Source organism: Hyla sarda, chromosome 5 (genome assembly GCF_029499605.1).
Source record: "Hyla sarda isolate aHylSar1 chromosome 5, aHylSar1.hap1, whole genome shotgun sequence".
NCBI classification, from domain to species: domain Eukaryota; kingdom Metazoa; phylum Chordata; class Amphibia; order Anura; family Hylidae; genus Hyla; species Hyla sarda.
In genome coordinates, this window is record NC_079193.1 from 138251432 (window position 1) to 138279241 (window position 27810).

The window sequence follows — 27810 nt, forward strand, 5'->3', positions numbered from 1 at the left end:
TGAGTGTAGGAGACGGAGGACATGCAAAAAAGGACCAGAAAATCCGAACTTCGATAGAACAGCAAACAGGTACGGCCAGGTGACACTATCGAAGGCCTTCTCTATGTCAAGGGCTAAGGCCAGCATGGGGGTGGTGGTAGTATTAGACCACTGTATGAGATTCAAGATAGTGCGGACATTATCAGGAGCCTGCCTACCAGGAACAAACCCCACTTGGTCAGAGTGCACCAACGCTGGAAGGAAACGGTTAAGACGGGTGGCAAGGATAGAAGTTAGTAGTTTGGAGTCGAGATTCAGAAGAGAGATAGGGCGGTAATTGTCAGGAAGAGTATGGTCTTTAAGGGGTTTAGGAAGAACATTGATGAGTGTGTCCAAGAAGTCCGGAGAAAGAGAGTCAGAGGAAAGTAGCGAGTTAAAGAAAGCAGTAAGATGGGGGAGTAGGAGGGGAGAGAATTTTTTGTACTAAGGAGCTGAAAACCCATCAGGGCCTGAAGACTTACCATTTTTCAACCTATCAATCGCTTCCTGCACCTCCTCTTCTGATATCGGGCCGTTAAAAACCTCCCTATCCTCCGGGGAGAGGGATGGCAGCGGAACAGTTGACAAAAAGTCCTGTATCTTAGATTCATCAGCAAGCACACTATTAGGAGGTGAGTATAAAGAAGAGTAAAAATCATGAAAGGCATCATAAATCTTGTTTAAGTGGGATGTGTGGAGGCCAGGGCGCAGCTGGATACTGTGAACTCTGTTAAAAGATGTAGTTTTTTTTCAGCATGGAAGCTAATAATCTATCGTGTTTATTTGCAAACTTATAATAAATTGCTTCTGTCCAACGGATTGCTTTTTCTACTTGTGTTGAAAGAATGGCATCCAGCTGCGTCCTAGCATCGCTAATGGATTTGTATAAGTACATCGATGGAGATTGCTGATGTGCCAAAGATAATCTAGCTAATTTAGTCTCAAGCGCCCTCTGCACCGCCGTCCTATCCCTCTTAATACCGGTCGACAGAGAGATCAATTTACCCCTCATATAAGCCTTATGGGCAAGCCAAACCCACTGCGGGTCGGAGTCAGATACAGAATTAGAAGTGAAATAGCTCACCAAATCTCCCTCCAATTGGGTCCTTACTCGAGGCATAGTCAGGAAGGACTCATTTAGACGCCACCTAAAGGGAGATGTGGTGCGATGGCCAAAATCAAAGGCCGCTAAAACCAGGTCGTGATCTGACCATGAGGCCGGGATATGTCTAGCATACAATAAACAATTCAGGGAGAGCGTGTTAGTCAATATCCAGTCAATCCTGGTATAGTGGTGATGAACCGGGGAGTAGTAAGAGTAACCTCGGGTGGGGCCATTGTGTTCTCTCCACACATCGGCTAAATGGTGGGTAGCAAACAGGGAATGTAGTAAGCCGGGCTGAGACGCTGTCCTACGAAACAGTACAGTGTTGGACCGATCAAGTCTACCGTTAAGTACAAAATTAAAATCACCAGCCCAAAGCAATACATCGTAGGAGAGGCGTCCCAATTCATCACACATAGTAGCAAAATATTGAACCGGATTATCAGTTGGAGCATAAGAATTGACAATGCACATACGTTGATCTAGATAATCTCCCAACAGAAATAAAAAACGCCCCTCCAGATCAGTTTTAGTTTCAGATATTGAGAAAGATAAAGAATTATTAAGCAGTATGAGAACCCCTCTACTCTTTTTGGTAAAGGACGACATGTAGCACCTTCTATATGATTTGTGAAAATAATTAGGAAAACTTTCCCTTGTAAAGTGTGATTCCTGTATACATATGGTATCAGAAGTGTGACGTGCATAATCCCTAAAGGCCTTCGCCCTCTTGCCCGGAGAGTTGAATCCTCTCACATTATGAGAAATAATGTTACACATTACAGTATGGAGCAATCTCAAGATAGCCAACAATAATAATAGGATAAGGAGCAAAATATATCAGGAGGCCCATGAGGAGTATCACCGACACAGCAGACATTAATAAGCCACAGTAAAGACTGACATGGTAAATATACGTTAAATAAAACAAAAAACTAAACATGAACAAAACAGACATAGATAGGAAAGATAGCACACAAGGGGGAGTGTACTATCGTACTTCCATTTGCACACCAAGTGCGTTGGGGACACAACAATCTGCTCCGCACCCAGTCAACTGCGAAAGATGCTGCAGCTACCAGCATCATGGTCAACATCATGAGAGTAAAAGATGAGGAGGAAAGAAGAGATCAGTGTAACCCAGTTCGTAAGATATGGGAGGACAGACGTGTAACTTCTTTTGGGGATTTTCTTGACAATAGAGATGGGATTCTTTTAAGTTGGGAGGCCTTTAGAGAGAAATATGCTCTTCCAAACTCACATCATTGGTTCTATAATCAGCTATGTTCATATTTTGGCAGTCTGGTCCGAAACTATAGATCAGTAGAAAAACGAGGGAAATTTTGCACGCTCATGGGTGCCTCCGCAAGTCATAAATCCTTATCACTCATCTACACAAACATCAGGGATGTAGTGTTAAGAGGGGCGGAAGAGAAGGCACTTGTAAAATGGTCTACCCACATTGATGACCCGGATTTACAGTCACATATACGAGAAGGTCTCTTAGCGGTAGGCAATTCTACTCCGAGTTCACAGCTTCAAGAAATACACTGGCGTATCATTCATAAAGCAACATATGCATTCAACTGGAAAGGCACTCCCCCTCCCCCTCCATACTTGGATCATTGTCCCACATGTCGCTTACCTAGAGCAGATCTGTGGCATTGTCTATGGGAATGCCCACAGGTACGTGAGTTATGGAACGACGTCAGGTCATTAATTCTCACAATTTGGAGCCTTGGGCTCCCTCCCTCACCGGAGCCATATCTATTTCATTATTTACCTGCACGAGAATCGAATCCTCCAGACAGAGGAAAACTGAGTAAGAGCATACATATCTTACTTTTGGTCACCAAGCTGTGCCTACTTAGACATTGGCTTATCCCCACGCTCCCTACTATAGCTGAAATACTGAAGGAACTGCACTGTATAGTACATAGGGAATTATTACTAGCTATACGGAATTCTGAGTTGCACGCTAAAAAGTTCTTCCAGAAATGGAGGGCCTATTTACACTATCTACCAGACGAGAGTGAGCGACACAGGATAGTGACATATTTTGCATCTACCACATGGTACAGCCTGGAACTTTTGAAGGGAACATTGGGGAATCTAGCTCTCCCACCTGATGGGCCTGCTGGTAATGTCACACACTGAAACATGAGCAGTGTGCTAGTCTATGATGTGTATAGGTGTCAGCATATGACACAGATGTTCTTTTGTATCCATGCATTCTTTTTTTTCACATTATGTGGGGAAATGTATTTTGCCTCTTTTTTATTTAGTTTTATTCTTTTTCTGTTGTTGATTGATAACATTGCTATGTTAAAAAGCACTATATTGGAAAATGCAGAAGTTCCATACAGGAGGTTGATGTCGTTACTTAACCCCTTAAGGACCGGGGGTTTTTCCGTTTTTGCATTTTCGTTTTTTGCTCCTTGCCTTTAAAAAATCATAACTCTTTCAATTTTGCACCTAAAAATCCATATGATGGCTTATTTTTTGCACCACCAATTCTACTTTGTAATGACGTCAGTCATTGTGCCCAAAAATCTACGGTGAAACGGGAAAAAAAATCATTGTGAGACAAAATTGAAAAAAAAAACGCCATTTTGTAACTTTTGGGGGCTTCCGTTTCTACGTAGTACATTTTTCGGTAAAAATGACACCTTACCTTTATTCTGTAGGTCCATATGATTAAAATGATACCCTACTTATACAGGTTTGAATTTGTCGCACTTCTGGAAAAAATCATAACTTTATGCAGAAAAATGTATACGTTTAAAATTGTCATCTTCTGACCCCTATAACTTTTTTATTTTTCCGTGTATGGGGCGGTATGAGGGCTCATTTTTTGCGCCGTGATCTGAAGTTTTTAACGGTATCATTTTTGCATTGATAGGACTTATTGATCGCTTTTTATTCATTTTTTCATGATATAAAAAGTGACCAAAAATGCACTATTTTGGACTTTGGAATTTTTTTGCGCGCACGCCATTGACCGTGCGGTTTAATTAACGATATATTTTTATAATTCGGACATTTCCGCACGCGTCGATACCATTTATGTTTATTTTTATTTTTATTTACACTGTGTTTTTTCTTTTATGGGAAAAGGGGGGTGATTCAAACTTTTAATAGGGAAGGGGTTAAATGATGTTTATTCACTTTTTTTTGCACTTTTTTTTTGCAATGTTATAGGTCCCATAGGGACCTATAACACTGCACACACTGATCTTTTACATTGATCACTGGTTTCTCATAAGAAACCAGTGATCGATGATTCTGCCGCATGACTGCTCATGCCTGGATCTCAGGCACTGAGCAGTCATTCGGCGATCGGACAGCGAGGAGGCAGGTAGGGGCCCTCCCGCTGTCCTGTCAGCTGTTCGGGATGCCGCGATTTCACCGCGGCTATCCCGAACAGCCCACTGAGCTAGCCGGCATGCTTTCGGTTTCACTTTAGACGCGGCGTTCAACTTTGAACGCCGCGTCTAAAGGGTTAATAGCGCGCGGCACTGCGATCAATGCCGCGCGCTATTAGCCACGGGTCCCGGCCGTTGTTAGAGGCCGGGCCCGAACCGCTATGACGCGGGGCCACGCCGTGGCCCCGCGTTATAGATCGGGAGTGGACACATGACGTTCCAGTACGTCATGTGTCCTTAAGGGGTTAAGACGAGTGACATCCACGGACTCTCTGTCATGAAGTTTTGTACAAATCCTTGTATGTTGTTACAGTGTCATGTACTGTATGCTTCTGAGAATAAAAACTTTATTTAAAAAAAAAAAAAGAAGAGATCAGAAAGCATAGATAGGTCAGATAGGAAAAGAAGAAAAATAGGGGCCAGAAATCATAAGTTAAAAGGAAGGAGAGAGGGGAGTAAGTGGAGTAACAGAACATCACCAAGAAACGGAGAAAAAGTAAGGGATAAGGAAAAGGCATGGGTTTGTATAGGATGGTATAAGTCACCAAACATGAAGAAGAAGCTCGCCAAGGCAAGCCACATATCAGAACAAGAGGGTAAGATAGAGAAAAACAAAAAATATGAGCAACCCCAAAATGAGGCCAGAGTGAGATTTGTGATAGTGCAAAAAAGAAAAGAAGAAATATAAGAAGAAGTGCAAAGGAACCGTGAAAAAATACAAGAAAGGGGGGGGGGGAAAGGGCATAGAACAGCAGAGCCCGAGGAGTATAGATGCAGTATGGGCAAAGAGCAGGAAAAGAGAAGAGAAGATTCAAAAGGTAGAGGAGGGGAGGTGGAAAAGGAACAGGAGGGAAGAGGAGGAGGCAAAAAGAAAGAATAGAAGAAAAAATTTAAGAACTGTAGAGAGACGGAGGGAAGGAAAGGAGGGATATGAGGGGAAGTGGCGAGGAAGGAAGGCTTGAAAAAATATAAATTTAGAAAAAAGTATAAAATTTGAAAAATATAAAAATGGTGGCGAAAAAAGGAGTAGTCCAAACAGTCATTAAGAAACCCGATCCAAAAAGCGTCCATAAACAACGGCCGCAAAGAAGAGTCAGCGACTCGGGTACAAGGCTGTATGAGAAAACAGTCCCGATAAGTCTCAAGAAGGTAGAGAGTCCTCTCCAGCGCCATCCCTGCGACTGCGGCTTTTAGACGCGGGGGTCCAAGTGCGCACAGGTCTCGGTGCCCTCTGGGGTTGGGGGGCAGCTGCTCCCATGGGGACATTCTCCTGACGCAGCACAGCTTTCGCATCAGCGAGATTCCGGACCGCGTGTGAGCGTCCATTAATCCGGAAAGACAGTGAAAAGGGAAAACCCCATCTATATTTTACTTGGGCTTGCTGGAGCGCTAGGGGTACCAGGAGAAATTCACGCCTGCGAGGCAGAGTGGTAGGGGCTAGGTCCGAATAAAGATGAACCGAAGACGGGACACCTGGCAGGTTGGGCAAATTTCTGGCAGCCGCCAGCAATACATCACGTACCTCAGGATAGTGGAGCTTAAGAACAATGTCTCTAGGGAGATCAGGGTTCCGCGGTGCTGCCAGGGCCCGGTGGATACGGTCAAATCTCAGCAACTCCGGTTCCAGCTGTGGTGCCAACTCAAAAAACAGTGCAGTTATCACCTTCGTGAGAGCCGTCTCTGACTCAGGTAAGCCTCGGATCCGTAGGTTCACCCTACGCGATCTGTTCTCCAGATCCTCTAGCTTAAGCTCCAGAGACTGGATTTGTGCCTCGTGGCCGTCTAGATCCCATCTATCATCCTCTGCTGCGACAGCCAGTTCATCTATCTTCGCCTCCGTGTCGGAGACCCGCTTCGCTAACTCCTGGATCTGAGAGGTAAAGTCCAATACTGCTTTGGCCGAAGCCGTGTGAAACAGAGTCTTTATATTTTTAAACATGGCGGCCGGAGAGAGATCTTCAGTGTCTCGCTGGTCTTCTCCCTCAAAGAGACGCCGCCATGTTGGCCCTTGCGCTTCCTCGAAACAACTCCGGTATAGACTGGGAAAGCGCTTGGGATGCCCGACCTGAGCCGCGTCTGTTGGATCGGGGCATGCTCAGCAGCAGAAAGGTGGTTCTGCAGCGCTATTGGAGCCGGAATTTGGCGCTCAAGGAGGCTAAATAGGTGCGGGCAGCACGGAGCTCACGGCAGACGCGTCTTCCTCAGTGAGCCGCGCGCATGCGCACCCGAGTTATGATTTTTTAAAGGTAAGGAGGTAAAAATGAAAGTGCAAAAATGGAAAAAAAAACAAAATCTGGCATACGTTGTAGCAGAGAGATATGCAAGCTCAGAGCTGTTGTCTAATTGAATCTGTGACACAGCCGTCTAATGCCGGTGCACTTTATGAAGACCGGCATAAGAAATGCTGGTCTTAAAGGGGTACTCCGCCCTAGACATGTTATCCCCTATCCAAAGGTAACATATCTAGGTGCAGAGTACCCCTTTAATATACCCCCCTTAATTTTACCTCTTTGCTAATTATTTGTTAGCCCACACATGGAATATTGCAGGAGATTTATGAAATTGTGATAGAATACCTCTTGTGTTACAAGTGGTTGCATCCTAAGAAATCCTTAACTAAGATATCCTTAGCAAAGTATTTTACCATTGACTAAAGAGCAAATTTATGTCACACTACGACAAGATGATATCCGATCCGATTGCTTCTTACATTTTCAGAGGCCTTTTCAAAAATGAAAGAAGAGATTTGATTGGTTGCTATGGGCATCACACAGGAAAATCTCACCCTTTTGAGTGTGACGTTAATGTCTTTAACCCCTTAAGGACCAGGCCATTTTACACCTTAGGACCAGAGCGTTTTTTGAACATCTGACCTCTGTCGTTTTAAACATTAATAACTCTGGAATGCTTTTAGTTATCATTCTGATTCCGAGATTGTTTTTTCGTGACATATTCTACTTTAACATGGTGGAACATTTTTGTGGTAACTTGCATCCTTTCTTGGTGAAAAATCCCAAATTTTGATGAAAAAATTGAAAATTGTGCATTTTTCTTACTTTGAAGCTCTCTGCTTGTAAGGAAAATAGATATTCAAAATATTTTTTTTTAATTCACATAAACAATGTGTCTACTTTATGTTTGCATCATAAAATTGACAAGTTTTTACTTTTGGAAGACATCAGAGGACTTCAAAGTTCAGCAGCAATTTTCCAATTTTTCACAAACTTTTCAAACTCACTATTTTTCAGGGACCAGTTCAGGTTTGAAGTGGATTTGAAGGGTCTTCATATTAGAAATACCCCATAAAAGACCCCATTATAAAAACTACACCCCCCAAAGTATTCAAAATGACATTCAGTCAGCGTTTTAACCCTTTAGGTGTTTCACAGGAAATTCACAATCTTCATTTTTTACACTTGCATATTCTTGTAGACCCAATTTTTGAATTTTTACAAGATGTAAAAGGAGAAAAATTATACTTGTATTTGTAGCCCAATTTCTCTCGAGTAAGCACATACCTCATATGTCTATGTAAAGTGTTCGGCGGGCGCAGTAGAGGGCTCAGAAGCGAAGGAGCGACAAGGGGATTTTGGAGAGTACGTTTTTCTGAAATGGTTTTTGGGGGGCATGTTGCATTTAGAAAGCCCCTATGGTGCCAGAACAGCAAAAAAAAAAAACACATGGCATACCATTTTAGAAACTAGACCCCTTGAGGAACGTAACAAGGAATTAAGTGAGCCTTAAAGGGGTTCTCCCTTGTTTATACTGTTTTTTGTTGTTATATTTGTGTGTTATGTGCGTATATGTATGTGTTTTTTTATGTGTGTTGTGATTATGTATATATGTATTTTCTTACCTTTTGTGAAGATCCGGAAGCTGGCCCATTTTTCTTCTAGTGGCTTGCTGTGCACCTCGGCCTCCGCCATGTTGTGTTCAGTAAGTGGGATGTCGGGGGGGGGGGGGGGGTGTGTTCTTGCTTCTGTCCTTCCTATCTTCTGAGGTCAGAGGCGAATATTTTCTTCCTGTTTCTTCCGTGGCTCAGCGACGAATCTGTGGCCCCTTCCGGCGCATGCGCAGGTATTTTTTTATTTTTTTTTACCAATAACGTTTTTTTTGGTCTAATTGACAAACTGTCTGCGCTTGAACGAAGCTACACTATTAGCGTAGACCTAACGTATGCAACGCTGTTAGCGTAGCACTTGCGTATTCGCGCATGCGCAGACAGTTTGTCAATTAGACAAAAAAAAAACTTAATTGGTAAAAAAAAAAAAAAAACTACCTGCGCATGCCACGTAAGAGGCCGCAGATTCGTCGCTGAGCCACGGAAGAAACAGAAAGAAAAGATTTGCCTCGGACGTCAGAAGATAGGAAAGACAGAAGCAAGAACACACCCCCTGACATCCCACTTACCGAACACAACATGGCGGAGGCCGAGGTGCACAGCAAGCCACTGGAAGAAAAAGGGGCCAGCTTCCGAATCTTCACAAAAGGTAAGAATACATATATACATAATCACAACACACATAAAAAAAACACATACTTATACACACATAACACACAAACATAATAACAAAAAACAGTATAAACAAGTGAGAACACCTTTAATACCCCACAGGTGTTTCACGACTTTTGCATATGTAAAAAAAAAAAAATTTCACTAAAATGTGTGTTTCCCCCCAAATTTCACATTTTTGCAACCCCATCTCTTCTGAGTATAGAGGTACCCCATAAGTTGACCTGAAGTGCACTACGGGTGAACTACAATGCTCAGAAGAGAAGGAGTCATATTTGGCTTTTTGAGAGCAAATTTTGGTCGGGGGGGCATGTCGCATTTAGGAAGCCCCTATGGTGCCAGAAGAGCAAAAAAAAAAAACACATGGCATACCATTTTGGAAAATAGACCCCTTGAGGAACGTAACAAGGAATAAAGTGAGCCTTAAAACCCCACAGGGGTTGCACAACTTTTGCATATGTAAAAAAAAAAATTTTCACTAAAATGTGTGTTTCCCCCCAAATTTCACATTTTTGCAAGGGTTAATAGCAGAAAATACCCCCATTTCTTCTGAGTATGGAAATACCCCATGTGTGGACATCAAGTGCCCTGCGGTCGAACTACAATGCTCAGAAGAGGAGGAGCGCCATTGAGCTTTTGAAGAGTGAATTTGTTTGGAATGGTAGTCAGGGGCCATGTGCGTTTACAAAGCCCCCCGTGGTGCCAGAACAGTGGACCCCCCCACATGTTACCCCATTTTGGAAACTACACCCCTCACAGAATTTAATAAGGGGTGCAGTGAGTATTTACACCCCACTGGCATTTGACAGATCTTTGGAACAGTGGGCTGTGCAAATGAAAAATTAATTTTTTCATTTTCACGGACCACTGTTCCAAAAATCTGTCAGACACCTGTGGGACGTAAATGCTCACTGCACCCCTTATTACATAACGTGAGGGGTGTAGTTTCCAAAATGGGGTCACATGTTGGGGGGTCCATTGTTCTGGCACTATGGGGGCTTTGTAAACACACGTGGCCTTCAATTCTGGACACATTTTCTCTTCAAAATCCCAATGGCGCTCCTTCTGTTCTGAGCATTGTAGTTCGCCCACCGAGCACTTTACATCCACATTTGGGGTATGTTCTTACTCAGAAGAAATGGAGTTACAAATTTTGGGGGCTTTTTTCCTACATTCCCTTGTGAAAATGAAAAATTTAGGGTACCAGCATTTTAGTGAAAAAAAATTTTTTTTTTCATTTTCCCATCCAACTTTAACGAAAATTTGTCAAACACCTGTGGGGTGTTAATGCTCACTATACCCCTTGTTACTTTCCGTGAGGGGTGTAGTTTCCAAAATGGGGTCACATGTCGGTATTTATTTTTTTGCGTTTATGTCAGAACCTCTGTAAAATTAGCCACCCCTGTGCAAATCGCCAATTTAGGCTTCAAATGTACATAGTGCGCTCTCACTCCTGAGCCTTGTTGTGCGTCCACAGAGCATTTTACGCCCACATATGGGGTATTTCTGTACTCAGGAGAAATTGCGTTACAAATTTTGGGGGTCTTTTTTTCCTTTTACCTCTTATGAAAATAAAAAGTAAAGGGCAACACCAGCATGTTAGTGTAAATTTTTTTTTTTTTTTTTTTTACACTAACAGGCTGGTGTAGACCCCAACTTTTCCTGGGAGTTGTTGTTTTGCAACAGCTGGAGGCTCCGTTTTGGAAACACTGCTGTAAAATAAGTTTTTAATTTTTATTGGGGGGACAGTTTAAGGGGGTGTATATGTAGTGTTTTACCCTTTATTATGTGTTAGTGTAGTGTTTTTTTAGGCTACATTCACACTGGCGGTGGTTTACAGTGAGTTCCCTGCTAGGAGTTTGCGCTGCGGTTAAAAATTTGCCGCAGCTCATACTTGACGCAGAAAACTTACTGTAAGCCTGCCCGTGTGAATGTACCCTGTACGTTCACATGGGGGGGCAAACCTCCAGCTGTTTCAAAACTACAACTGCATGTACTGACAGACCGTGCATGCTGGGAGTTTTACTTTCGCAACAGCTGGAGGCACACTGGTTGGAAAACCTTCAGTTAGGTTCTGTTATCTAACTCAATATTTTCTAACCAGTGTGCCTCCAGCTGTTGCAAAACTACAACTCCCAGCATGTACTGATCACCGAAGGGCATGCTGGGAGATTTAGTTATGCAACAGCTGGAGGGATCGCAACTACAACTACCAGCATGCTAGGATTTGCAGTTTTGCAACATCTGGAGAGCTACAGTATAGAGACCACTGCAAACTGTGGCCCTCCAGATGCTGCAAAACTACAAATCTCAGCATGCACAGACAGCAAACAGTTGTGTGGGCATGCTAGGAGTTGTAGTTTTGCAAGATCTGGAGGGCTATAGTTCAGAGACTACCATATAGTGGTCTCAAACTGTAGCCCTCCACCTGTTGCAAAACTACAACTCCCAACATGCCCAAACAGCTGTCTGGGCATGCTGGGAGTTGTAGTTTTGCAACATCTGGAGTGCTACAGTATAGAGACCACTATATAGTGGTCTCGGACTGCAGCCCTCCAGATGTTGCTAGGCTTACCGGCTTCCGTCGGATCCAGGGAGCTTGCAGCACGACATCGCCGCCCGCCGATCTCCGACGCCGATCGTCGCCCGCAGCCTCCGAAGATCGGTAAGTGGACTCCGGCGCCGGTCCTCTGTCGTTTCCCTTTTCTGCCCCGCCTATTGTGGGTGGGCAGAACGGGGAAAAAGAAAGTTAACCCCCCCCCGCCCCCGATCTGCTATTGGTGGTCGCATCTAGTCCACCAATAGCAGGGATAGGAGGGGTGGCACCCCTGCCACCTCACTCCTATCTCTTCAGGGGGATTGTGGGTGTCTTAGACACCCGCGATCCACCATATATTCCTGGTCACCAGGTCACCATAGACCCATAATGACCCGGAATCGCGCAAATCGCAAGTGTGAATTCACTTGCGATTTGCGCCGATCGCCGACATGGGGGGGGGGGGGGGCTCTGATGACCCCCCCGGGCATTTGCGCAGGGTGCCTGCTGATAGATATCAGCAGTCACCCCGGTCCGGTCCCCGCCCGGTGCGCGGCAGGGATCGGAAAACGCAGGGCGTAACATTACGCCCTTGGTCCTTAAGTACCAGGGCGCAAGGGCGTAACATTACGCCCTTGGTCCTTAAGGGGTTAAAAACAACTATGCAGAGAAAAGGTTGTATCTGGTGACTGGCTGGAAAGTTGAGCTTGATGCCGCCAGCTTCCATGGCTTATACAATCATGGCTGAAAATTTTGGCACCCCTGAAATTTTTCTAGAACATGATGTATTTCTCACAGAAATGGATTGCAGTAACACATGTTTTGCTATACACATGTTTATTCCCTTTGTGTGTTTTGGAATTAAACCAAAAAAGGGAGGAGAGAAAAGCCAATTGGACATAATGTCACACCAGACTCCAAAAATGGGCTGGACAAATTTATTGGCACCCTTAACTTAATATCTGGTTGCACACCCTTTGGAAAAAATAACTGAAATCAGTCGCTTCCTATAACCATCAATAAGCTTCTTACACCTCTCAGCGGGAATGTTGGACCGCTCTTCCTTTGCAAACTGCACCAGGTCTCTCTTATTGGAAAGGTGCCTTTTCCCAACAGCAATTTTAAGATCTCTCCACAGGTGTTCAATGGGATTTAGATCTGGACTCATTGCTGGCCACTTCAGAACTGTCCAGTGCTTTGTTGCCATCCATTTCTGGGTGCTTTTTGATGTATGTTTAGGGTCATTGTCCTGCTGGAAGACCCAAGATCTTTGACGCAAACCCAGCTTCCTGACACTAGGCTGTACAGTGCAACCCAAAATCCATTAGTAATCCTCAGATTTCATGATGCCTTGCCCACATTCAAGGCACTCAGTGCCAGAGGCATCAACACAACCCCAAAACATCATTGAACCTCCACCATATTTCACTGTAGGTGCTGTGTTCTTTTCTTTGTAGGCCTCATTCCGTTTTCGGTAAACAGTAGAATGATGTGCTTTACCAAAAAGCTCTATTTTGGCCTCATCTGTCCACAAAACATTTTCCCAGAAGCATTTTGGCTTACTCAAGTTAAAGGGGTACTCCGGTGGTCAACGTGTTTTTAACTTGCCCTTTTTGTTTTGTTTCATTTCTATTCTTGTTGTTTAGCCTACTCTATTTCCGTTCTTTGTTGTCTTTTTATCCCCCACTTTGTTTTCCTATCTTTGCTTCTATTTCCTTTTTCTTGCTGTGCTGAAAACTACAAATCCCACACAGCACACTAATATAAATCAGCCCTGGTTGGGATGCACTGTCATACACACACACACACAAAAGGAACTACAACTCCCAGCATGTGTCATTCAGGGTCTTCAGTCTGTGGTATAACACCAGCATGCTGCCTCTGTAGTCTCCTGGGGATTGTAGTTCACCACACCTCTATAGGGCATACACCAGTGTTTCCCAACCAGGGTGCCTCCAGGTGTTTCAAAAGTACAACTCCCAGCATGCTCTGACAGCCTTTGGGCATGCTAGGAGTTGTAGTTTTGCAACAGCTGGAGGCACACTGGTTGGGAAACACTGGTGTAACATGATGTGTATGCTGAATAGGCTAGAACAGTGTTTCCCAACTAGTGTGCCTCCAGCTGTTGCAAATGTACAACTACCAGCATGCCCAAAGTCTGTCAGGGCATGCTGGGAGTTGCAGTTTTGCAACAGCTGGAGGCACACTGGTTTGGAAACACTAGCATAAACACACATAACAGGGACTACAACCTACAACTCCCAGCATGTGTCATTCAGGAGTCCCCCTTCACATATAGAGATCCAGTAAGAGATTTCTTCCCCTGCAGTCTGTACATCCCCGCCCGTGCACCTTGTAATCCTTCCCTTCAGATAACACATTTATCTTCTGTGTTCTGTTCTCCTGTGCAGACCTGCGTCCTCAGGAGCAGAGGCGGGGGGGGGGGGGGGAGAGAGATAAGGAGCTGTGTACTATGGCTTTTCATGCAGAACTCCGGGAGGGGGGAGATGAAGGGCGTGGCTTATTCCTGTCATGCAGACAGAGAGAAAAAAAAAGCTCTGACGTCTTGTCCACAAGAGAGTCAGAAGATTCAGAACTTGGTGGACAACAGTAAAAGAAAATCCTCTGAACTACAGAACTTCCTGCCTAACAAACAGGTAGGTAAACACACACATGCTGCCAAAACATATAACACATCTATATTACAAAATAACTAAACTTACAAAGAAGATGCCATATAGTAAAAAAAATTTACCACCGGAGTACCCCTTTAATTTTGTCAAAATGTAGTCTTTTTTATTTCTCTGTATCAGCAATGGGGTCCTCCTGGGTCTCCTGCCATAGTGTTTCATTTCATTTAAAGGGTAGCTCCCACCATCCCTTTTTTTCTGTCCCTGCCTATTACCCATCTATCCCTAACCCCCACCCTGCCTTTAATTATTTTTTTTTTACATACTAGAAATCCTTTTTTGTCTGCCTGGTAGCGTGCTCACTACCAGGCAGACTTCCCCAGCAGGCACCACGTCACTGATGCCTGCTGGGGTCGGCACTTCCGCTCGTAGTTCACCTCTACAGGGTGCCTCCAGCTGTTTCCCCACTGCAACTCCCAGCTTGCCCTGACATCTATTGGCTTTCAGGGCATGCTGGGAGTTGTAGTGGGGAAACAACTGGAGGCACCCTGTATAGGTGAACACCGGAGCACATGCCGCTCCCCGCCGCGCAGCACGCAACCGCCCCCGGCCCCGTCACGCCGTTCAACTAACCTCACTCCCCCTCCCCCTTAGTTCCTCCAAAAATACCCCTCCCAGCCGCGCAGCCCGCAACCAGGGCATGCTGGGAGTTGTAGTGGGGAAACTGGAGGCATACTGTATAGGTGAACAGTATACATAATACAGTGAACATAATACTTTACCTTGTCCCCGAGCCTGCGCGCATCCTCTTCCTTCAAAGAGCTCGCTCCTGTCTGTCTGATTGACAGGCGGTAGTGAGCACAGCAGTGATTGAATTTCGACTCGTTGCCAGGCTTCAACGAGTCGAAATTCTGTGGTGACATCACTGCTGAATGCATTCGGCCACTAGGAGGGCGACCCCTAGTGGCCGAATTTAAAAGTGATTTTAAACTGTTTTAAAATCACTTTTTTAAATTAAACTATATTAGAGATATGTTGTAGTACTTAAGTACTACAACATATCAATTTTTTGTTTTCATGACAGTGCCCATTTAAATGTTGACGGATACTTCACGCTGACACTGATGCTCCCTGAGCCTGCAGGACAGCTTTGAATATCTTTGGAACTTGTTTGGGGCTGCTTTTCCACCATCCGGACTGTCCTACGTTGACACCTTTCCACAATTTTTCTCTGCCGTCCACGCCCAGGGAGATTAGCTACAGTACTATGAGTTGCAAACTTCTTGATAATGTTGTGAACTGTGGACAAAGGCAAATCTAGATCTCTGGAGATGGACTTGTAACCTTGATATTGTTGATATTTTTTAACAATTTTAGTTCTCAAGACCTCAGACAGTTCTCTTCTCCTCTTTTTGTTGTCCATGCTTAGTGTGGCACACACAGACACACAATGTAAAGACTAAGTGGACTTCTCTCATTTTTACCTGCTTTCATGTGTGATTTTTATATTGCTCACACCTGTTACCTGCCCAAGGTGAGCTTAAAGGAGCATCACATGCTTGAAACACTCTTATTTTTCCACATTTTTGAAAGGGTGCCAATAATTTTGTCCAGACCATTTTCGGAGTTTGGTGTGACAGTATGTCCAATTTGCTTTTTTTCTTCCCTCCCTTTTTTGGTTTAGTTCCAATACACACAAAGGGAAGAAACATGTGTATAGCAAAACATGCAATACTTTTCTGTGAGAAAAACTTCATTTTCTAGAAAAATTTCTGGGGTGCCAACATTTACGGCCATGACTGTATTTAACAATTGCAATGGGTCTCAGTAGTGAGACCTAGTGCTATCAACAAATCTTGACATATCTAAGCAACATGTCAGATTTTTATTTATTTTTTTATGACAGTAGTGCTTTAAACCATTCAGATTTAGCAAATTCTGAATATATACATACATTACAGGCTAATGATGAATATGTACTGTAATTTCAAAGTTCCGCAGGTCAAGGAAAGGGCAGTAAGTATTCCTTTTAGATTTCCACTTCCTGGGTTAAAGGTAATATTATGTAATGAGACACATCAAGTAATCATTCACATTTCAGTTTTTTTTTTTCCTGTTCTATATATTTTAGTTCTTCTCAATGGAAAAAAAATTTTGACAAAAAAATCCTTCATGTTTGGAAATCCCTCTGACATCTTTTTACACTTTACACAAACTTCACCTTCTTCACCTTTGGAATCCTTTCACATTATATTTATATCAATTTACTGAACCCATTTACTCTTAAAATCTTTTAGTTACACATTAATCACTGTCTAATCCTAATAAAACATAGCTTGTATTGACCTAATGACACATATGTGTAAATAGCCGGCCCATCCTGTCAGTTTAGATACCGAGCCAGTTTCACTACTACTACCAATACACATCTGTTACGCCGAGCGCTCCGGGTCCCCGCTCCTCCCCGGAGCGCTCGCTACACTCCTCTCACTGCAGCGCTCCGGTCGGTTCCACGGACCCGGGGCGCTGCGATACCGCCTCTGGCCGGGATGCGATTCGCGATGCGGGTAGCGCCCGCTCGCGATGCGCACCCCGGCTCCCGTACCTGACTCGCTCTCCGTCAGTTCTGTCCCGGCGCGCGCGGCCCCGCTCCCTAGGGCGCGCGCGCGCCGGGTCTTTGCGATTTAAAGGGCCACTGCGCCGCTGATTGGCGCAGTGGTTCCAATTAGTGTTTACACCTGTGCACTTCCCTATATCACCTCACTTCCCCTTCACTCCCTCGCCGGATCTTGTTGCCATCGTGCCAGTGAAAGCGTTTCCTTGTGTGTTCCTAGCCTGTGTTCCAGACCTCCTGCCGTTGCCCCTGACTACGATCCTTGCTGCCTGCCCCGACCTTCTGCTACGTCCGACCTTGCTTCTGTCTACTCCCTTGTACCGCGCCTATCTTCAGCAGCCAGAGAGGTTGAGCCGTTGCTAGGGGATACGACCTGGTCACTACCGCCGCAGCAAGACCATCCCGCTTTGCGGCGGGCTCTGGTGAAAACCAGTAGTGACTTAGAACCGATCCTCTAGCACGGTCCACGCCAATCCCTCTCTGGCACAGAGGATCCACTACCTGCCAGCCGGCATCGTGACAGTAGATCCGGCCATGGATCCCGCTGAAGTTCCTCTGCCAGTTGTCGCTGACCTCACCACGGTGGTCGCCCAGCAGTCACAACAGATAGCGCAACAAGGCCAACAGCTGTCTCAACTGACTGTTATGCTACAACAGTTACTACCACAGCTCCAGCAATCATCTCCTCCGCCAGCTCCTGCACCTCCTCCGCAGCGAGTGGCCGCTTCTGGACTACGACTATCCTTGCCGGATAAATTTGATGGGGACTCAAAGTTTTGCCGTGGCTTTCTTTCCCAATGTTCATTACACTTGGAGATGATGTCGGACCAGTTCCCCACTGAAAGGTCTAAGGTGGCTTTCGTAGTCAGCCTGCTGTCTGGAAAAGCCCTGTCTTGGGCCACACCGCTCTGGGACCGCAATGACCCCGTCACTGCCTCCGTACACTCCTTCTTCTCGGAAATCCGAAGTGTCTTTGAGGAACCTGCCCGAGCCTCCTCTGCTGAGACTGCCCTGTTGAACCTGGTCCAGGGTAATTCTTCCGTTGGCGAGTATGCCGTACAATTCCGTACTCTTGCTTCTGAATTATCCTGGAACAATGAGGCCCTCTGCGCGACCTTTAAAAAAGGCCTATCCAGCAACATTAAAGTTGTTCTGGCCGCACGAGAAATGCCTGCTAATCTTCATGAACTTATTCACCTTGCCACTCGCATTGACATGCGTTTTTCCGAAAGGCGTCAGGAGCTCCGCCAAGATATGGACTCTGTTCGCACGAGGCGTTTCTTCTCCTCGGCTCCTCTCTCCTCTGGTTCCCTGCAATCTGTTCCTGTGCCTCCCGCCGTGGAGGCTATGCAGGTCGACCGGTCTCGCCTGACACCTCAAGAGAGGACACGACGCCGCATGGAGAACCTCTGCCTGTACTGTGCTAGTACCGAACACTTCCTGAGGGATTGTCCTATCCGTCCTCCCCGCCTGGAAAGACGTACGCTGACTCCGCACAAAAGTGAGACAGTCCTTGATGTCTACTCTGCTTCTCCACGTCTTACTGTGCCTGTGCGGATGTCTGCCCCTGCCTTCTCCTTCTCTTCTGTGGCCTTCTTGGACTCTGGATCTGCAGGAAATTTTATTTTGGCCTCTCTCGTCAACAGGTTCAACATCCCAGTGACCAGTCTCGCCAGACCCCTTTACATCAATTGTATAAACAATGAAAGATTGGACTGTTCCATACGTTTCCGCACGGAGCCCCTTCGAATGAGCATCGGATCTCATCACGAGAGGATTGAACTTTTGGTCCTCCCCAATTGCACCTCGGAAATTCTCCTTGGACTTCCCTGGCTTCAACTTCACTCCCCAACCCTGGATTGGTCCACTGGGGAGATCAAGAGTTGGGGGCCCTCTTGTTCCAAGGACTGTCTAAAACCGGTTCCCAGTAACCCTTGCCGTGACTCTGTGGTTCCTCCAGTAACCGGTCTCCCTAAGGCCTATATGGACTTCGCGGATGTTTTCTGCAAAAAACAAGCGGAGACTCTACCTCCTCACAGGCCTTATGATTGTCCTATCGACCTCCTCCCGGGCACTACTCCACCCCGGGGCAGAATTTATCCTCTCTCTGCCCCAGAGACTCTTGCCATGTCTGAATACGTCCAGGAGAATCTAAAAAAGGGCTTTATCCGTAAATCCTCCTCTCCTGCCGGAGCCGGATTTTTCTTTGTGTCCAAAAAAGATGGCTCCCTACGTCCTTGCATTGACTACCGCGGTCTTAATAAAATCACGGTTAAGAACCGCTACCCCTTACCCCTCATCTCTGAACTCTTTGATCGCCTCCAAGGTGCCCACATCTTTACTAAATTGGACTTAAGAGGCGCCTATAACCTCATCCGCATCAGAGAGGGGGATGAGTGGAAAACAGCATTTAACACCAGAGATGGACACTTTGAGTATCTGGTCATGCCCTTTGGCCTGTGCAACGCCCCTGCTGTCTTCCAAGACTTTGTTAATGAAATTTTTCGTGATCTGTTATACTCCTGTGTTGTTGTATATCTAGATGATATCCTAATTTTTTCGGCCAATCTAGAAGAACACCGCCAGCATGTCCGTATGGTTCTTCAGAGACTTCGTGACAATCAACTCTATGCTAAAATTGAGAAATGTCTGTTTGAATGCCAATCTCTTCCTTTTTTAGGATACTTGGTCTCTGGCCAGGGACTACAAATGGACCCAGATAAACTCTCAGCCGTCTTAGATTGGCCACGCCCCTCCGGACTCCGTGCCATCCAACGTTTTTTGGGGTTCGCCAATTATTACAGGCAATTTATTCCACATTTTTCTACCATTGTGGCTCCTATTGTGGCTTTAACCAAAAAAAATGCCGATCCCAAGTCTTGGCCTCCTCTAGCGGAAGACGCCTTTAAACGACTCAAGTCTGCCTTTTCTTCGGCTCCCGTGCTCTCCAGACCTGACCCATCTAAACCCTTCCTATTGGAGGTTGATGCCTCCTCAGTGGGAGCTGGAGCTGTCCTTCTACAAAAAAACTCTTCCGGGCATGCTGTTACTTGTGGTTTTTTTTCTAGGACCTTCTCTCCGGCGGAGAGGAACTACTCCATCGGGGATCGAGAGCTTCTAGCCATTAAATTAGCACTTGAGGAATGGAGGCATCTGCTGGAGGGATCAAGATTTCCAGTTATTATTTACACCGATCACAAGAACCTCTCCTACCTCCAGTCTGCCCAACGGCTGAATCCTCGTCAGGCCAGGTGGTCTCTGTTCTTTGCCCGATTTAATTTTGAAATTCACTTTCGGCCTGCTGATAAGAACATTAGGGCCGATGCTCTCTCTCGTTCCTCAGATGTTTCTGAAATTGAACTCTCTCCTCAACACATCATTCCTCCTGACTGCCTGATTTCCACTTCTCCAGCCTCCATCAGGCAAACTCCTCCAGGAAAGACCTTTGTTTCTCCACGCCAACGCCTCGGAATCCTCAAATGGGGTCACTCCTCCCATCTCGCAGGTCACGCGGGCATCAAGAAATCTGTGCAACTCATCTCTCGCTTCTATTGGTGGCCGACTCTAGAGACTGATGTGGTGGACTTTGTGCGAGCCTGTACTATCTGTGCCCGGGATAAGACTCCTCGCCAGAAGCCCGCTGGTTTTCTTCTTCCTCTGCCTGTCCCCGAACAACCTTGGTCTCTGATTGGTATGGATTTTATTACTGACTTACCCCCATCCCATGGCAACACTGTTATTTGGGTGGTCGTTGATCGATTCTCCAAAATGGCACATTTCATCCCTCTTCCTGGTCTTCCTTCAGCGCCTCAGTTGGCTAAACAATTTTTTGTACACATTTTTCGTCTTCACGGGTTGCCTACGCAGATCGTCTCGGATAGAGGCGTCCAATTTGTGTCTAAATTCTGGAGGGCTCTCTGTAAACAACTCAAGATTAAATTAAATTTTTCTTCTGCATACCATCCTCAATCCAATGGACAAGTAGAAAGAATTAACCAGATCTTGGGTGACTATTTACGACATTTTGTTTCCTCCCGCCAGGATGACTGGGCAGATCTTCTACCTTGGGCCGAATTCTCGTATAATTTCAGAATCTCTGAATCTTCCTCCAAATCCCCGTTTTTCGTGGTGTACGGCCGTCACCCTCTTCCCCCCCTCCCTACCCCCTTGCCCTCTGGTCTGCCCGCTGTGGATGAAATTTCTCGTGATCTTTCCTTCATATGGAGAGAGACCCAAAAATCTCTCTTACAGGCTTCTTCACGCATGAAGAGATTCGCGGATAAGAAAAGAAGAGCTCCTCCCATTTTTTCCCCTGGAGACAAGGTATGGCTCTCCGCTAAATATGTCCGCTTCCGTGTCCCTAGCTATAAGTTGGGACCACGCTATCTTGGTCCTTTCAAGATTTTGCGCCAGATTAATCCTGTCTCTTACAAACTTCTTCTTCCTCCTTCTCTTCGTATTCCTAATGCCTTTCATGTTTCTCTTCTTAAACCACTTATCATTAACCGTTTCTCTCCCAAATCTGTTCCCCCCACTCCTGTCTCCGGCTCCTCGGACATCTTCTCCGTCAAAGAAATCTTAGCATCTAAAAAGGTCAGAGGGAAAACCTTCTTTTTAGTGGATTGGGAGGGTTGTGGTCCAGAAGAGAGGTCCTGGGAACCTGAGGACAATATCCTGGACAAAAGTCTGGTCCTCAGGTTCTCAGGCTCCAAGAAGAGGGGGAGACCCAAGGGGGGGGGTACTGTTACGCCGAGCGCTCCGGGTCCCCGCTCCTCCCCGGAGCGCTCGCTACACTCCTCTCACTGCAGCGCTCCGGTCGGTTCCACGGACCCGGGGCGCTGCGATACCGCCTCTGGCCGGGATGCGATTCGCGATGCGGGTAGCGCCCGCTCGCGATGCGCACCCCGGCTCCCGTACCTGACTCGCTCTCCGTCAGTTCTGTCCCGGCGCGCGCGGCCCCGCTCCCTAGGGCGCGCGCGCGCCGGGTCTTTGCGATTTAAAGGGCCACTGCGCCGCTGATTGGCGCAGTGGTTCCAATTAGTGTTTACACCTGTGCACTTCCCTATATCACCTCACTTCCCCTTCACTCCCTCGCCGGATCTTGTTGCCATCGTGCCAGTGAAAGCGTTTCCTTGTGTGTTCCTAGCCTGTGTTCCAGACCTCCTGCCGTTGCCCCTGACTACGATCCTTGCTGCCTGCCCCGACCTTCTGCTACGTCCGACCTTGCTTCTGTCTACTCCCTTGTACCGCGCCTATCTTCAGCAGCCAGAGAGGTTGAGCCGTTGCTAGGGGATACGACCTGGTCACTACCGCCGCAGCAAGACCATCCCGCTTTGCGGCGGGCTCTGGTGAAAACCAGTAGTGACTTAGAACCGATCCTCTAGCACGGTCCACGCCAATCCCTCTCTGGCACAGAGGATCCACTACCTGCCAGCCGGCATCGTGACAACATCTGGACAATGTATTTGTAAAAAATTTACTAAACAGGATGATTTTGCTTTTACAATGTAAAATCTTATTTCATAATTTTAGCACAGCGTATAAAAAAAAGTACACCCTTTGGAAAATGTAATTTAGTCTCAAGGAGGTGCTGTCACACATCAGGCTTAAAGTCGCATGTGAGGAGGGTGAAGCGTGGCACAGAAGGAATAGAGAGGACGTAGTCAGGCAGGCAAGAGGTCAGGGCAGGCGGCACAGGAGCGTAGTTAGTAGGGAAGCAGAAGGTCAATAGGCAGGCGGCTAGGAACACGGTCAGGTCACAGAATGCAAGGTCTGGTACACACCAAGGGACACTAAAGAATGCTTTCTCTAAGGCAAACAAAGATCCAGCAGAGAGTGGGGGGAGGTGCAGAAACTTATAATGAATGTGCAGGTGTACACATAATTATGGGCGCACTGGCCCTTTAAATCTGAGAGCTCCGTTGCGTGCCCCAGGAGGCGGGGACACGTGCGCCGGAGCTGTGAGGGAACAGCAGGGGACAGAGGTGAGTGAGGGGCTGGCATCCCAGCCCCGCCGGCCAGAGAAGGAGAGGGGACAGGTGCGCTCACGGTGGGGATGTGGGGCTGGAGCGCAAGATGTCACAACAGGTGACATGTTTGTTTAAAAGTTGCACATTTTTGCACAAATGTTTTTGCTTTTGAACAAATATGCAGCTTGCACGGCTTAGTAAATGTTCCCCTATATGCATACACGTCCCAGTGGTTTCCAAGGGAGGAGTTACAGGTCTCATCCATATTCTCTGGTAATTTAGCTCTTGTGACCATGATTGAGGATTAAAGGGGTTATCCAGGAAAAAACTTTTTTTTTATATATTAAGTGGCTCCAAAAAGTTAAACAGATTTGTAAATTAAAAAGAAAAAAGGGGGTGTATGTGCAGCTCACAATCACAATACACACTGAGGTCAAACTGGGGCATGCAACTATACCCTAATTGCACAAAAAGACAAGCCAATAGAAAAAAGTTGCCCGGACCTTCTAAGTGAGTAAATGATGGTATGGATATTAAATGAGAAATATTAAATGAATGATTGTCTGGATCGTGCTTCAATGATAATAGTATAAACAGTTTAATAAGATAGGATAAATAGACTGTAGTTAGTTACTTCTCACAGGGCCCATGTGAGAAGAACATATACAATAAAAACAACCTTTAGGTAATAATGTACATGAAAAATATAAAATGACAATAATACCAAAAATTAAGATAATGTTATGGCATGATAATATCACTGGCATATAGTGAGTGCAGCTGGTATTTAACCGCTAATATCTAGGCACCCACTGCACAATATGTTCAACAATTTATGACAGTTTTCAAATGAATGTTACCGGTCCTTTAGGCAGCAGCCTGGGCAGAAAGCGCTGCTTTCACAGTGTGTAGATGGTGCCAGTACACTGCGCCCTCTGTGCAACGTCCCAGATGGTGTTGGTAAAGTCCAGTAAGGTCCTGGTAAGAGCGGAGGCGATTGGCGCTGGCAGGCGCCGGTGATTGCAGATCGCCGGGAGGACGTTGGCGCTGGCAGGCGCTAGAGCTGGAAAGTCCTCACCGCTGGTTAGATGTAATCAGGGCCATACACTGGATACGAGGAGCTCACCTCGTGTTGTCGGCGTGTGACGTCAGCTGCTGCTGGAGCCGAGTTCGTTGCACTGGAGGTAGTTGGCGATGGTGGACCGGACTGATGTCGGACTGGATGTCCTGATGGTCTTAGTGGTTTAAAAGCGATGAACCAGCCTTGGTGGATATGCACAATATATAAAATAGATATGCCAGTGATCATGCCCAAGTGGACTAGACGCGTTTCAGGGTTATTTAATGTAACCCTTTCCTCAGTAGTCATGCCATAACATTATCTTAATTTTTGGTATTATTGTCATTTTATATTTTTCATGTACATTATTACCTAAAGGTTGTTTTTATTGTATATGTTCTTCTCACATGGGCCCTGTGAGAAGTAACTAACTACAGTCTATTTATCCTATCTTATTAAACTGTTTATACTATTATCATTGAAGCACGATCCAGACAATCATTCATTTAATATTTCTCATTACCATCATTTACTCACTTAGAAGGTTCATTACCATCATTTACTCACTTAGAAGGTCCGGGCAACTTTTTTCTATAGATTTGTAAATTACTTCTATTAAAAAATATTAATCCTTTCAGTACTTATGAGCTTCTGAAATTAAGGTTGTTCTTTTCTGTCTAAGTGCTCTCTGATGACACTTGTCTCGGGAACCGCCCAGTTTAGAAGCAAATCCCCAACGCAAACCTCTTCTAAACTGGGCGGTTCCCGAGACACGTGTCATCAGAGAGCACTTAGACCGAAAAGAACAACCTTAACTTCAGAAGCTCATAAGTACTGAAAAGATTAAGATTTTTTAATAGAAGCAATTTACAAATCTGTTTAACTTTCTGGAGCGAGTTGATATATAAAAAAGTTTTTTCCTGGATAACCCCTTTAACCTCTAAAGATGTTTATGTTGCAATTGTATTCCGTTTATAGTTTGATTGCTTTGTTCCTTTTCTGCTGGAGAACAGTGTTCATTTGTTCCTCTTCATATGTACCTACTTTTCCTGTAAATGTGGAATCCAATACCTATAACATACCATACAAACAGCCTGTACTAATAAACATAGGAATAACATCAGCATTCATTTTGTAAATGTACAGATTTAGTACTTTTCTTTTTTTTTTTTTTTTTTTTTTAAGAACATGAGCAAGAAACCAATTGCCTTAGTTTATGCATAATCTAAATGATTCCAGAATAATATTCCCAATTAGTTTCAAAGACTTCTTTTACATTTTCTGCTGCAGAAAATCTGCAGCGTATGGCTCTACCCTAGGAATGCAAGCACAACTTTAATGACAGTTGTGGCAAATTCTGTAGCCAGCACATAGGGGTGTGCTTAAGCTTACCAGGAGCGCCCTGTGCACACTATGATCAATTAGCTGTTGGCTAATTTACTTGAAATTGTTTTCAATACTCCTTGATTTTCTCTTCTTTTTTATAGAGCTCCCATCTAACATAAGATGTGACATTCCAGACTCTGTTGCTGAACGCCTCATCACACAGTTAACACAGGAACAAAGGTGGCAAGAAATTTTACTTTTGCTGACTAGAGATGCTAATGGGGAATCTGAACAAGAAGGTTTGATTCAACGATGTTCTCTTCCTAATATTAACATTTTCCAAGTAATAAACAATCTCGATCCAAAAATGATGTTTCGTTTGCCGCTGATCAAGTTATTCTTAGGACAAAGAGGTAAATTTCTATCTATTTTTATATTTATAGTAGCAGAGTACCCAGCGTTGCCTCTTTGTCCTTCTTAAAAAGTACCTGTCACCAAATCAACTGTTCTCAACTACCTTAGGCTATGTTCCCTAACTACACCCCTCCTGCCCTTATAAACAGTTTTGGAGCTTTAAAAAGCTTTGTATCATACCATTCTTCTTGCTCGCATAGTGCAATTTCTCAGCAGGAGAAAGTGGGCGTGTCCCAGCAGGCATGACATCACTGAAGCCTAGAAGACGTCAAGCTATCAGTTGCTATCAGTGAGGCTCTTCTTCAGCTGTCAGTTTCAGTCTGTGTTTCTATCAGACAGGTTCTCCTTCAGCTGTCAGTCTGTGCAGCTTTCTGTGAGAATCTGTGGAGCTTTCACTTTATGTGCAGCTGACAATCAAGCTCCGTGCAGAGAAGCACTTCCTGAGTTCAGACTCCTGCCAGGTCGGGAGGAGACGAAACTTGGCTGTTTTTTATGTTACATTTTAAAAATATTTATGTTGATAATTTTAAAAGCAAGTGAAAGCTAGTGTCTGCTAATTACACAAGGAACACTATATTAAAAGTTTTATTTTGTAACAAGTACTCTTTAAACCTTGTAGTGGAGGAAAAGCAACATTGATGCTCTTATCCTCATATAGTTACATAGTTAGTATGGTTGAAAAAAGACATAATACGTCCATCAAGTCCAACCAGGGAATTGAAGGGAAGGGTGTAAGGGGATAAGGGAAAGGGATGTAGTTTTATAATTCTGCAGAAGCATTAATGTTATTTTGTTCCAGGAATGTATCTAACCCTGTTTTAAAGCTGTTAATTGTTCCTGCTGTGACCAGTTCCTGAGGTAGACCGTTCCATAAATTCACAGTCCTCACGGTAAAGAAGGCGTGTCGCCCTTTAGACTAAACCTTTTCTTCTCCAGACGGAGGGAGTGCCCCCTCGTCCTTTGGGGGGGTTTAACCTGGAACAGTTTTTCTCCATATTTTTAGTATGGGCCATTAATATACTTATATACGTTTATCATATCCCCCCTTAAACGTCTCTTCTCAAGACTAAACAATTGTAACTCCTTTAATCGCTCCTCATAGCTAAGATGTTCCATGCCCCATATTAGTTTAGTCTCGCGTCTCTGCACCCTTTCCAACTCCGCAGTGTCCCTTTTATGAACAGGCGACCAAAACTGAACAGCATATTCCAGGTGAGGCCGTACCAATGCTTTATAAAGGGGGAGTATTATGTCCCTGTCCTCGTGTCCCATCTTTGCGTCCTATCCTCATATTTTGTCCCCTGCACTAACTATTCTCTGTACCTTCCTACCCGATGGTCGGCAGGATAGTTATAAGTCTCTGCAGGATAGTTATAAATCTCTGCAGACCTAGAGTAATACGGTCAGGAGATTTAAATTGTACCATAAGTCCAATAGACTTCCATGGCACTTTAGAGAAAACCCCTACCCTTATATAAGAGGGGGTGATTCTATATTTTAGTACCAAGTTTCATTAATATATTTTGTTTTTGTTGAACTTTTTGTTACATTAACCACTTAAGGACCTAGGGCGTATGGATACGCCTTCACGTCCTGGTACTTAAGAACCCAGGGTGTATCCATACGCCCGTGGGAATTTCGGTCCCCGTCGCGTGCCGGGCGGGGACCGGGCCGGGGTGACTGCTGATATCAATCACGATCCCCCTGTAGGCATAGGAGTGAGGTGGCAGGGTTGCCACCCCTCCTATCCCTGCTATTGGTCTGCTATTGATCGTCAGAGGCGACGACCAATAGCAGACCGGGGGCGGGGGGGTTAACTTTCGTTTTCCCCGTCCTGCCCACCCACAATAGGCAGGACAGAACGGGGAACCGAAGGGGACCGGGCGCCGACGTCCACTTACCCGTCCGGAGGCTGCGGCGACGTTGATCGGCGCGCGGCGTCACGTGCGTCTGAAGAGGACGGCTGCCGGGATCCTACGGAAGCCGGTAAGTAGATCTGGAGGGCTACAGTCTGAGACCGTGGTCTCTAACTGTAGCCCTCCAGATGTTGCAAAACTACAACTCCCAGCATGCCCAGACAGCTGTTTGGGCATGCTGGAATATGTAGTTTTGCAACAGCTGGAGGGCTGTAGTTTGAGACCACTATACAGTGGTCTCTAAACTATATCCCTCCAGATGTTGCAAAACTACAACTCCTAGC

General features: G+C 45.4%; 1 protein-coding gene across 7 annotated transcripts in view; it reads left to right on the forward strand.

The window, feature by feature from the left end:
- TRANK1 (tetratricopeptide repeat and ankyrin repeat containing 1) overlaps nucleotides 1–27810 on the forward strand; it is a 300522-nt gene that overhangs the window by 120419 nt on the left and 152293 nt on the right. For 6 of the 7 annotated variants that reach the window (XM_056520371.1, XM_056520378.1, XM_056520376.1 and 3 more), the window contains one exon: nucleotides 25358–25609. In XM_056520371.1, coding sequence (XP_056376346.1) covers nucleotides 25358–25609 — 252 coding nt within the window. The remainder of the gene's footprint in view (nucleotides 1–25357; nucleotides 25610–27810) is intronic. The other variant, XM_056520377.1, reaches the window with a different exon arrangement.